This window comes from Protopterus annectens, chromosome 9.part0, assembly GCF_019279795.1.
Source record: "Protopterus annectens isolate FY-2018-M chromosome 9.part0, PAN1.0, whole genome shotgun sequence".
NCBI lineage: Eukaryota > Metazoa > Chordata > Ceratodontiformes > Protopteridae > Protopterus > Protopterus annectens.
This window is the reverse complement of record NC_056743.1, coordinates 381,522,653-381,535,980: the sequence shown is the minus strand read 5'-3', so window position 1 is coordinate 381,535,980 and position 13,328 is coordinate 381,522,653. Positions and strand designations below refer to the sequence as shown.

General features: G+C 40.7%; 1 protein-coding gene across 4 annotated transcripts in view; it reads right to left on the bottom strand.

Annotated features, from left to right (window-relative positions):
- The window catches only part of PDLIM2 (PDZ and LIM domain 2), a 3,176,635-nt gene that overhangs the window by 1,467,751 nt on the left and 1,695,556 nt on the right, over window positions 1-13,328 (bottom strand). For all 4 annotated transcript variants that reach the window (XM_044082921.1, XM_044082925.1, XM_044082922.1 and 1 more), the window contains one exon: window positions 7,251-7,323. In XM_044082921.1, the coding sequence (XP_043938856.1) occupies window positions 7,251-7,323 (73 nt within the window). The remainder of the gene's footprint in view (window positions 1-7,250; window positions 7,324-13,328) is intronic.

Here is a 13,328-nt window from a genome sequence, read left to right as displayed (position 1 = left end):
TGCTCAAGCAGTTCCTCAGAGGGGCCAAAGATTTAAGGCCACCCAGGATAGCTCCAACTCCAGCCTGGGACCTTAACTTTGTCTTGGAGAAACTAACTCTTCCTCCTTTTGAGCCAGCTGCTACTGCAGATTTAAAATTCCTTTCCTGGAAAACAGCTTTCCTTTTAGCAATCACTTCTACAAGAAGGGTATCTGAATTACAGGCCCTTATGGCAGTGGAGTCTTTCATCATCTTTCATGCGGACAGGGTGCCCCTCAGAACCAATCCCTCCTTCATGCCCAAGGTGGTATCCAGTGTGGCTCTTAATCAGTCCATTCATTTGCCTAACTTCTTTCCTAACCCGCAGAACAAAGGGGAACGGATACTGCACTCCATAGATGTGCACAGACAACTTAGATTTTACTTGGACAGGACTAAACCTCAAAGGAAATCTGAACAGCTGCTGGTGGCATTTGCTGCAGGGACAGAGGGGAAAGCTATTTCAAAGCAAACCATTTCAAAATGGATAGGCCACGGCATTAATTTCTGCTATAAGCACCATGGAAAACCTATCCCACGGGGCATTAAACCCCATTCAACTAGGGCTGCATCTACCTCCACAGTCTTTCTCAGGGGCATCCCTACCAGGGACATCCTAGAAGCTGCTACCTGGAGTTCTGTACATATTTTCACCAAGCATTATCATTTGCCAATTTTCTCTAAATCCAGAGCTGGCTTTGCCTCTGCAGTTTTGCAAGGCCTTACAGCTGGTCCTAATTCTATTTAAATTCCTCCTCCAAACCTTAGCTTTGGGAATCTACCCAAATGTAATGACTGCAACAGTGAAACACAAAGAGCATAGTACAGTTGTGCACACTTACCATAAATGTAGACGTTCGAGTGTATTCACTGTTGCAGTCTTAGTTACCCTCCCTCCAGCCCCCTTTCTTCTTTTGGCTATACCTCTACTCTCTCTTACTATATGCAAAAAGCTCTTTGGTGTATTTGCTTTTTTGCTGGAGGTATATCCTTGTAATTATAGATTTAATTGCTTCCCATTAGGGGGGCATCTGACATCTGGGGCAAGAAAAACTGATGTAACGGCATCGGCTGCGTGTTTTATACCCCTGACGAACTGACATCATGGAAGAAGGGACAGCATCTGACGCAGGACCCAAGACTTTGTTAATCAGGCCGACTGAGGGCTACTGCAAGCAGATAACCCAAATGTAATGACTGCAACAGTGAATACACTCGAACATCTACATTTATGGCAAGTGTACATAACTGTACTTTTTTCATAAATCTGTTGTATTAATGAATACAAATTTCCTTTTGAAGCATTTGACAGTTTTTTTGTGCAAGTATTTTTCTTTCCTTTAATTTCTCTCTTAATCTTTTTAATTAAGTGCCTGTATAGTAGAGCTTTTCTCCCCAGACCTCACTGAAAAAGGGCATTACTCAGTTGGACTTTCATGGTAAACAAATGCCAATAAATATCTTCTACCAGGAAATTATGGGCATAATAGTAACAATACAGAATTTCTTCCTTATCCTCAACAGTCTATTTTATCATCTTTATGGCTTTTTTTTGGTCTGTTAGTTTTTGTGTTTTTTGTGAACTACTGCTTCCTTCTACAAAAATGGGACCATCTTCCCCATAAACCTGGCCTAACACCGCTGTAAGAATATTTTCCATGTCCTCCAGATTCCACACTGCCTTTATTCCAGTCCTGGCACCAGTCCAAACTAAAATAATGCGTAAAAAGGTCACACAGAAAAACTAATTGGTTAAAAAACACAAAAAGAAAAATATAGCAAAGCTATATATATATATATATATATATATATATATATATATATATATATATATATATGGACTCACTTCATAACACTGAAATATCAAAACACTGAAACTTAAAACACTGAGACCAAAATCTGGAAACTTCATAATATCGAAAACTCAAAACACTGAAAACACACATCATACATATACTGAGTTTAAACAAGATACATCATATTACTTTCCACCAAGTATAAGCAGGGGGGCAAGCCCACCTGCACCCCCCCCACACCCCCTGCTACTTAAATATATCAACTCCAAGATAGGGGGGCTTGACCCCCTACTTATATTTGGTGGAAAGTAATATGATTTATCTTGTTTAAACTCAGTATATGTATGTTTTCAGTGTTTTGAGTTTCAATATTATGAGTTTTCAGGATTTTGGTTTTCAGTGTTTTGGTCATGAAGTGAATCTATATATATATATATATATATATATATATATATATATATATATATATATATCAGTGTTGTCGTGGTGAGAGTTTGTGACAACTGAGTCCACCATGTGAAGGTACTCACCAACACCATTTCCATCAATACTACTCTCCTTTTCTTGATGATTTCATCTGTCAAGTCGGACCCTTCATCACTTCAAAGCAAGTTAGTATTCTGAATCTCTACAGTACAAATTACTAGATATATGCAACACCAGATCACCACATATTCCATTTATTTAACTTATTTTCATTTTGGAAGAAGGATTGTCTTAACTTCTGTTTTTTTTTCTGGTTTTATTTTTGTTAGAACAAAGTCTGTTTGAAAGTAAAAGCATGTTTTGCACTGCACTCTACTATGAAACATAAGTTATATGTTTTTCTCATTACGACATTATTTCCACCTATGTTTTGTAGTGTAACATTTGTGATATAAAATATCTGTACTTGATTTTTGAAAATTGTTACTGTGGTGCTTTTCTCCCCAGGCCTCTATTGAAAATGGGTACTTTCTGGCCCAGTCAGACTTTCACAAATGTCAAATAAATAATAAACAGGGAAAAGAGGATGTTCACATGTCTGTCAATTTAAAAAACAATACAGGGCGTATCTCTTAAAAGCAGCACTCTATCTGTAGACAATGCGTGCTGAACAAAGTTTAAATTCACAGCACCCTGTTGTTATGTTTTGCTATTCACATTAAATGTTTAACGAAATGTGGAAAATGAATGAGCAGCTGTGGATACGGATACTTCTTAATAGAGAACTGTCAGATCATATAGGTTTGGGGGAGGTACCAGGCAAAGGATGTCAGTTATACTCACAATTGTGTTGGGGGCAAAAGAGATCTTGGCCAAAGACAGCTGCAGATCATTAAATGGGAAGGTGGGAACTAAGGGGAAATGTAGTGTAAACTGTTTTGCAAATGACTGCTTGCTATTGCTTCAAGACACTGCATGGAGTTGAATTTTGTGAGGATACTGAAAAAAGTCAATAAGATGCATCAAACTCTAGGTTCAGGAATATGTTTCTATCACAATCTTTATCAGGTTTTACCACTAGAACGCATACACACAACATGCAAAGCTCTGAGATGTAACACACAAAATCTCTACCAACAGTTCAAGTTTTGTGACAAGCTCTCTATGGTTACAGTGCAAATAATGAAATCATCAAAAAACATACACTATAAATTCCATTTTTTAAAAAGTCCTTCACCTCTTGCATATTATGCATCAAATCAGAAACTTTTGGAGGGGCTCAGGATTTCCATTTCTACATGACACACTTTTCAGGGGCCATCATTATCAACGCAATTATTACTTGGGTTTACCTTAATTCAGCAAGTTTACAATCCAAGTTCAAGAGACACAACATTTTGTTTAAATTGACATGATTACCCCTCAGCACATCTCCAACATGCTTTAGAAATATTAAAGAATATATAGTTCAGTTCACTGAAGTATATAAGTACCTATGCAAGCATTGCTAGCTAAAAATTCTAAATCTTTGTTTGCACATTTTGGTGTTACACATATCTGGAACCACAAATCTTTCAAAAAATGAGCCTCTAATTAATTCTAATTTATTGAATAGCCACTCTCTGGCAGTCTTCTTTCTATTAGGACTTTACAGCCCGTATTTATAATACCTCTTGTTACTAGACTATATGATCTAGTCTCAGTCACAAACTGAACCACTATGAGGGCTTCGTGACCACATTTCCACTTTTTTCTGCATTTTCTTGTATTCGAAGAGGAAGCCAAAAAAAAGGGAAATAATCCCTTTCATTCAAGTCAGATAGCAAATTGGTCTGATCCCATTCTATTGCCTGATTGCTATTACTAAAATTGCTGCCGTTACCTAGGTACCTTTCTTATACCAAATGAATCCTGCCTCACTAAGCATTCCTACTTTTCTGCTACTTCTGCCTAAAGCAATAGATAATAATGCCTTTTTCCTAAATGCACATTGACTTGATGGCTAAATGCTGGTTAACTGCTGTACAGTACACACCTGACTATACTTACTCTTTTTATTCTTTGGCCAGAAGGCCATTCTCCCAAAGTCATTTTCACTACCCAATCTAGTCAATTCCATATGCTTCCATTTGGGGGGTTTCTCCTTTGCTGGAAAAGGTACATTAACCTCCTCTCTCTTGTGTTGCAACAAATTAAGATCATCTCATCCTGTTTTATTCTGGCCCTTTACCATTGAAAATTAACTTTTTGATTTCTTCTTATGTTTTCGAGATTTTCTTTTTCTGGACCATAAAAATAGGACTGGCCCATGTATAATAAAAGCGGGACCAGGAACACCTTAATAATATGTATTTTATGATGCAGATCAATCCTAGTATACTGCTGTCCCCAATTCTTTTCAGCATCATTGAAGTGTATCTTCCCACATTTCTTTTGCTGTAACTACCATAAGTTTTTAAATCAATGTACCCAAGTACTTCATCTTCTCATGCCCCACAGAATAGGGGAATCCTGTACCCAATGAACAGGACAAATATAGCACTGGTTTTTATTTCCATCAATTTTATATCCCAAAAAAACATCTGGAGCTGTTCCAAAATATTAAACAATTGAGCAATCCCTCTTTCAGGATTTAAGTATAGTATAATATCAGCAGTAAGTAATGCTATGTTTTGTGGATGTCATGTCCAACCAAATCCATTATCTCAAAATATGTAATTTTCACAACAGTGCAATGCAAATAATGAGGGAAAGAGTGTGTAACCATGTCTGGTGCCTCTAAACAGTTCACATATATGACATGTTGCTGTGAACTTTACTGACAGCCTGAGAGCTAGCATACATTTCAACAATTAAGTTTAAAAATCAATGTGAAAATCTCATGTTTTTCAGGACCTTCATTGAGACAACCAATTAACCATATCAGAAGCTTTCTCTCCATCATGACTAATAAGTGAAAGAGGGGGAGATGTTGATTTCAGCTTCTGCTTCTAAGATTAAAGTCCTGTTGATAAAAATTAAGAAAAAAAAAGTCAACCTTGGGAATGAACCTCATTTATGTATGTCTCTCCTCTGCAAAGTCACACTGATCATCCTCTATTAACTTTGGTAAAATCATGGACAGACACTATGCTATTAGTGACATAAATAATTTATAATTAAGGTTTAATGTAGATGAAGGTCTAGATGAAGCTGGCTCTAAATGATCCCTCACCTCATTATGGAACATCATTTCTTCTGCTTTTTTCCACTAATATGGCACACTTTCAAGCATTTCATTAAACAAATGCTCTCAAATTCCCTTTATACTTACTCCCCCTCCCCCAATTTGCACACATGACTGGAATACCATCCTCCATGAGTGTCCTACCCATTGCTGTTGAATTAAAACAGTTTTAATTTCATTTATATCTGTCTTGTTTACAAACCCTGTTCTCTTCACCTCACATAAACTATTTACTCAAACTTTTCCCAAAAAGCTGTTTATTTGGGCTTCATAAGAGTCATGGCAATCAATTTTCCCAGAACATCTTAAAAATATTCAACATCTCTTCCAGATCTTTAGTGACAATCACCAATATATTTCTTAGCTTACCCACGATCCTCTGTACCTTTTGCCTTTAACTCTGCGCCATTATTTTTGGGGGACTTGGGAGTATTTTCAAAATGTAGTAGCTTCACTGTATTCTTTGATTTCAAGCAGTTTAACTAAATGATGCTGGACATCCTTTTTTGCGTGTTCCAACAATAGGGTTTCTTCATCACTCATAGCTCTCTCTTTGTGCTCACATATTTTTTTCAACATGTCTACCCTCTCTCTAAGTTTTCCTTCTCTTCTCCACATTTCTTTTTTCTTTCAACTTCATTCTGATGCTAAACTCCCTTTTGAAAGCTTCTCCTAGCTGATTCACCCAAGTGTCTTTCTATTTCTAGGCAGCAATGTATGAGCCAAGTATAAATGGCAAAATTACAAGTCCTTTTTTTCTCCTCACGCTATAATAGGTAACAGTTATGTGTACATGTATAGTATGTTGTCACGAAATATAAACCACTCATTTTCTAATCCCCAATTTACCCTTTTCAGGGGCATGGAGTGCTGAAGCCTATCTCAGCATTCATTGCGAATTTAGGAAAGCAGATAATCCTGGGTCTAAAGTAGACCATTAGATAACGTGAACACACACACACACACACACACACACACACACACACACACACACACACACACACACACTCACTCATACTCTCTATGGACACCTAAGAGGAATTCAAAGTTTTGCAGTTTCATGAACTCTGGCATATGAGAGGAAATAAGTGAAAACCCATGAAAACAAAGGGAGAACATGCAGACTCCATGGAGAAATGAAGTGCAGGGCCAAACGCTTTGAGGTAATATTACTAGGAAGTGCAGCACCATACCACCCCGTCATCACTCCAAGGCACTTCAGGGAGCAGCAATTCCACCTCAGGAGAGTTTCTGCTATACTTTTCGGGCAACAGCTTCCTCCCTGTTGGAAATCATTTTATTTTACAAGATTTCTTTCTGGTCCACACTAAACAACAATGGCTTGTTTTCAGGTTGGCCACTGCAAGTCACAATGCTACCCTGCACTGAAGGGTCAATTCCACCGTAAAAGAAATACACGACTTGCCATTATTTTTAGAGTGCTCTGCAATCCCAGTTTTAAACAACAGTCCAGTTCTCTCAAAATGAAAGTCAGATGCCATAACTTTACAGCCCAGAAAAGATTCTGCTAACAACACAATAGATCTGCTTCATCAAGGTTTACCAAGAATGAACATATTTTTGTAGAAGGATCTCAGAAGCCAATTCTAATTTCATCTACCATTCTACCAACCCCACTTTTGATGCATACACTACAGATACAACACATAGTAATATCACATCCACATCCTAAGGCTCCTGACTACCTCTTATTCAACATGAGTAATACAGAAAATAACTTTAGAGACTACAACTCTGTATTAGTTACAAATCAGTCACTTACTCGAATCTTGGCTGGTTGATAGTAAGAAATGTCTGTGTTGTTTAGTTTTGGTGAAACAGGACTGGCCTGGAAACTGCAACAGAAAACAAAATCAGCATCAGCACAACACCTGTTATCAACACCTTGTAGTCTGTCATGTAGATAACTTAGACTTTTTGTTTTTATAAAACATTCAGTTACAATACTACAGACACTCAATTGTATACCTTTGTTTTACTAAGTCTAGAGACTGGCTGCTTTTTGGACTTTCTCTCCTTTTTTAAATGCTTCTTTTGTAATACAGTGATTTAGTTTCCTGCTGAATCCACAGAAACTGAAATGTGAAAGGAAGTGTACTTATCTTGATTACTCACTATAACTGCAGAAAGTACAGTTGTGTACACTTACCATAAATGTAGATGTTTGAGTGTATTCACTGTTGCAGTCATCACATTTGGGTTATCTGCTTGCAGTAGCCCTCAGTCGGCCTGATTATCAAAGTCTTGGGTCCTATGTCAGTTGCTGTCTCATCTTCCATGATGTCAGGTAGTCAGGGGTATAAAGAATGCAGCCGACACCATTACATCAGTTTTTCTTGCCCCAGATGTCAGGTGCCCCCATAATGGGAAGCAAATATATATACAAGGTTACACCTCCAACAAAAAAGGAAATACACCAAAAAGCTTTAAGCATAGTAAACAAGAATAGAGGTATAGCCAATAGAAGTCAGGGGGCTGGAGGGAGGGTAACTAGAACTGCAACAGTGAATACACTTGAACATCTACATTTATGGTAAGTGTACACAACTCTACTATGTTCTTCATGTTTCACTGTTGCAGTCATCACATTTGGGTAGATTCCCAAAGCTAAGAATGGAAGGAGGAAATTGGACAGCATTAGGGTCAGCTATAAGGCCCTGCAAGACTGCAATGACAAAGCCAGCTCTGGATTGAGAGAAAATTGGCAAATGGTAATGCTTGGTGAAGGTATGTACAGAACTCCAGGTGACAGCTTCTAGGATGTCCCTGGTAGGGACACCTCTGAGAAAGGCTGTACAGGTAGATGCAGCCCTGGTTGAATGTGGTCTTATCCCCTGTGGGGTAGGTTATCCATGGTGCTTACAGCAGAAATGAATGCAACGGGCTATCCATTTAGAAATGGTTTGCTTTGAAATGGCTTCCCCTCTGCCCCTGCAGCAAATGCAACCAGCAGCTGTTCAGATTTCCTGAGAGGTTTAGTCCTGTCCAAGTGAAATCTAAGTTGTCTGTGCACATCTAAGGAGTGCAGTATTCGTTCCCCTTTGTTCTGTGGATTAGAAAATAAGGTTGGCAAATGAATGGACTGATTAAGGGCCACAATGGATACCACCTTGGGCATGAAGGAGGGATTGGTCCTGAAGGACACCCTGTCCGCATGAAAGATAATGAAAGGCTCCATTGCCATGAGGGCCTGTAATTCAGACAACCTTCTTGCTGAAGTGATGGCTAAAAGGAAGGCTGTTTTCCAAGAAAGGAATTTCAACTGTGCATTTGCCGCTGGCTCAAAAGGAGGTAGAGTGAGTTTTTCCAATACAAAGTTAAGGTCCCAGGCTGGAGTAGGGGCTCTCCTGGGTGGTCTTAAGTTTTTGGCCCCTCTGAGGAACTGCTTCAGCAGTGGATGAGAGAAGAGGGGTGGTTCTGTGTTGTAATGAGCTGAAATGGCTGAGGCATGAATTTTAATGGAGGAAAAGGAAAGGCCCTTGTGAAGCATCTCAGTTAAGTACTGAAGAATCTAAGATAAATTGGGCACTGCCTTGCCCATCCCCTGAGTTTGGTTCCAGGAACAGAATCTTTTCCACTTTTCAGCATAGGATTTTCTAGTACTAGGCCTCCTTGCCTCCAGAATGACATCCAACACTTGCTTACTGAGGGATGGTAGCGGAGAGATCAGGTAATTAGCCAGGCTGCCAGGTTCAGGGTTTGAAGCTGTGGGTGCAGAATCTGGCCCTCCTGCTGGGACAGCAGAGCAGGGGTCTGAGGCAGGTGCAATGGTGCCAGCAGTGACACACTGTGCAAAAGGGGGTACCAGTGTTGGCATGGCCAGTCTGGTGCAATCAGTATTGTCCTTGGTTTGTCCTGTTTGATTTTTAGTAGTACCTTGGAGAGGAGAGGCAGAGGGAGAAAGGCATAAACTGATAGGTTTTTCCAGGTGAAGGGCAGGGCATCCACTTTCCAAGCTTGTTTGTGGGGAGTCCTTGTGCAGAATTTGTCCAACTGGTAGTTCTGGGGGGAGGCAAATAGGTCTATCTCTGGGCTCCCCCATTTGTTTCTCAACATGTCGAATATCTTTGGTTCCAGTTTCCACTCGTGTGGGTCCATGAGATTTCTGTTTAGTTCATCTGCCAGTGTATTTAGCTTTCCTGGCAGGAATTGAGCCTGTAGGTGCACTTGGTAGCTCAAGGCTGTGTTCCACAGAGCCATGGCTAGTCTGCAGAGAGGGTATGAGTGGGTTCCCCCCTGCCTGTTTATGTACCACATAACAGTGATGTTGTTTGTCTTTACCATTAATTGTCCTGGAAGAATGTGGTCCTTGAAGGCTGTCAGGCATTCTGTACAGCTAACATTTCTTTTTGATTGATATGCTGGTGCATTTGACTTGGGTTCCATTTGGCCTGAATGCACTTCCCTGCCAAGTGAGCCCCCCCCATGCATAGTCTGATGCGTGTGTTGTTAGGGTTTGGACGGCAGGGGGTAGAGTGAATGGCAGTCCCTTGTTTTGGTGACAGACCTCTGCCCACCAAAGGAACTCTATCTGTAGACAAGGTATGATAGGAATCATTGCTTCTAGATCCTGAGAATGTTGACATCATAGGCTTTTTACATACCATTGTAGTTTCCTCATATGCAGTCTTGCATATGGAATTAGGAGAATGCAGGAGGCCATGAACCCCAGGGCTTGCAGTATTTTCCTTGCAGATAGCTGGGTCTTTGTGGCCAGTAGTTTGAAGTAGGCTGTCAAATGAACTTGTTTCTATGGCGTGAGGAAAACCATCTGGGAAGTTGTGTTCAAGCTTGATCCCAGGAATACAATTTGTTGGCAGGGTACAAGATGTGATTTATTTTCGTTTATGGTGTACCCCAGAGAAGTTAGCAAATTCCATACAAACGCCAGACAGATGATTCAATAGTATGTCCTGGCTTTCTGCCTGAATTAGACAATCATCCAGGTATGGGTATATTTGAATATTTCTTTGCCAACCGTTTTGGGCTGGTAATGAGTGGAAGTGGAATCTGTATCCTTGGGAAATTATATTTAAAACCCATTTGTCCTGGGTAATGAGTTCCCAATTTTTTGCCTGCAGGCCAATCTTTCCCCCTAAAGGAACAGTCAGTTGAGCAGGGCTTGGAAGTTTTAAAGTTAAGTCATTGAGACAGTTTACCAAGGGGGGGGGGGTCTTACTACTCCCTACTTTGGAAGTGGGAGCCCCCCACTGCTTAGTCCTGTGAGAACCTTGGGACTGAAGCCTGGGTGTTCTGCTGGTCCTGGGTTTGGATTGAGAAGGCCTGGAAGAGGCAGGAAAGGACTAATTCTTAGAAGGCCAATGCCTACTAAATCTGGGAGGCTGTACTTGCAGGAAATCTTTAACAGTTTGCATCGATTTAGCTTTTTCCTCCATCTTTTTAAATACTTCTTCTGCTTTGTTGCCAAACAGGTGGTCTTGGTTTAAGGGAGCATCAGGCAATTTAGCTTTAACATGATCTGGCAAAGACTGCTCCTTAAGCCAAGCATGCCTTCTAAGTACAGACCCAATGACAGCAGCCCTGCAAGATGCCTCTAGTGAATCAAAACCACACTGCAAAGTATGTTTTCCAACTTGTTCAGCAGAATGCATTATATCCTGTAAATCTTTATTTTCAGCACAGTCAGGAATCAATATAATTTTCTGTTTAAGTAATCTACTAATATGCTGCTGATACATTAACATATGAAACTGGCAGTTTAAGGCCCTAATGGCCAAGGTTGCAGAAGTGTATACCTTCTTACCCCATCAATCCAGCGCCATGGAATCTCTATCAGAGCGAGTAGGATTTTTGGCAGTAGTAGCCTTAACGCCCTTAGGTCCCTGTGAAATGGTCTCAAAATCTGCAGTAGGATTTTTAAAGAGGAATTTGTGAGAGTCAGGAAACCTGTAATACCTATCAGGTTTTCTGGAAGCAGGAGGTAAAGAATCAGGGGCCAAGCTAAATTCCGAGAAGGCATCATCAACAATGTCCAGTACAGGGGGGGAATAGCTAAAGGCCTGTGTTGGGGCAGGAATAAGAAATCCCTAAACATCTTTTTAGAGTCAGAGTAATCCTGTCTTTCCCAGCGAAAATGCTCCCCAAGAGTATGCAAGGTTTCACCAAAAGAGAAATCCTCTGGAGGGGAAGCAGAGGGAATGGAGTCCTCTGCATCAGAATCCTCATAGGTAGATAAGGGTAAATCCTGGTCATCAGAAGAAACAGAAATTTCAGAGTCCTCATCAGAAGAATCATAAGGAAACTCAGTCCTAGGTCTCTTAGAGGAGGAAGGGTGGCTTCCCCTGATTAAAGTAATAAGGTCTTCAGCCATTCTTATCATTTGTTTTTTAGGCATAGAGGTCTGACCATGTGGTCTGGGTGTCAGTTTTTTAGGCATGGATCAAGTTTAAGGCCTTGAAGAAGAAGATGGTGTTGGTTTAATATGCAAGTCAATAGGCCTGAATACACCCTCAGAAGCTGGTGCCTGCACAGCGGCTCCAGACCCATCCAAGGTAGAGACATCCGCAGGTTCCACAGTTGAAGAAGCATCTTGTGGCATCCCGGACTCCGAATGGGTCTCAGTAGAGGGCTGTGAATCTGAAGTAGTGGGTATCAGGGGCTGTGAAAGCGCCTCACTGAGAACCGGCAAACTGGGGACTAGCTTAGAAGCGTCGTCGGCAGCTTTGGGCCTATACGGTCTGTCTCTGCCGTTATCTTTGCATTTTTTCAGAATGTTGGTAGTCGGGTGGCTTACCAAAGCCATTTCTGGATAATTGAACCGAGTACCGAAATATTTAGAAGCGTAAATAAACCGACGATGAATAGTTTGCTGGTTAAATAAGGCACAAAACCGACAGTGAGGTACGTCGTGGTCTGGGCCTAAGCAAGGAATGCAGTACGAATGAAAATCTTTGAGGTATTTGCTTTCCACAAGAAATACAATTATTAACTTTTACTGACATCGGTTTAGAGCAAGAAAAGGTTTCCCCAATGGGGTACTTAGCTTAGTTGAAGACTTCAGTTCTGAAACTCGAAAATGAAAATTTCAGGAGTCGGCCGACCGGCACTTGCGAACTGCTTCTGCTTCAGGCACCGAATGGCAAGAAAGACTGATGTAATGGCATTGGCTGCATGCTTTATATCCCTGACTACCTGACATCATGGAAGATGAGACAGCAACCGATGCAGGACCCAAGACTTTGATAATCAGGCCGACTGAGGGCTACTGCAAGCAGATAACTCAAATGTGATGACTGCAACAGTGAAACACGAAGAACATCTTAAATATGGCAGATGTGGCATAAAGCAAATCAAACAAAGCATGTCTGGCTGCTAGCAGAAGCCTAGGTAGTCCATGGACTTTGATTGCCAGAGTCCTTGTGTTCCTTGTGTCTACTTCTCTCTCTCTCTCTCTCTCTATATATATATATATATATAGAGGAGAAAATATACTAGATCTCATTATCACAAACATGGGGACAAAATGCTCCACACTGGAAGTATATCCCTCATTGGTGAGATCTGATCATAAACTAATCTCACTGGAAATCCACATCCCGCCCCACCCCAAACAAAAAAGACCACAGTGAAGAACTTCTCTAAAGCAAACTTCACACTACTCAAGACTGGTGTGGTATCCTTCAAGGCCCCTGAGCCAGTGGAAACCACAACCCAAGCTGCGGAAGCCCTTACAAATGCCTTCTATGAACACCTCCAGGACTGCATGGATCAGGCAATCCCAAATAAAACCAAGACTCTTTCCACAAAGGGCAAACGTCCAGTCTGGTGGACCCCAGCCATTATCAAACTTTACAATAAGAGGAGAAAGCTATTACATGAT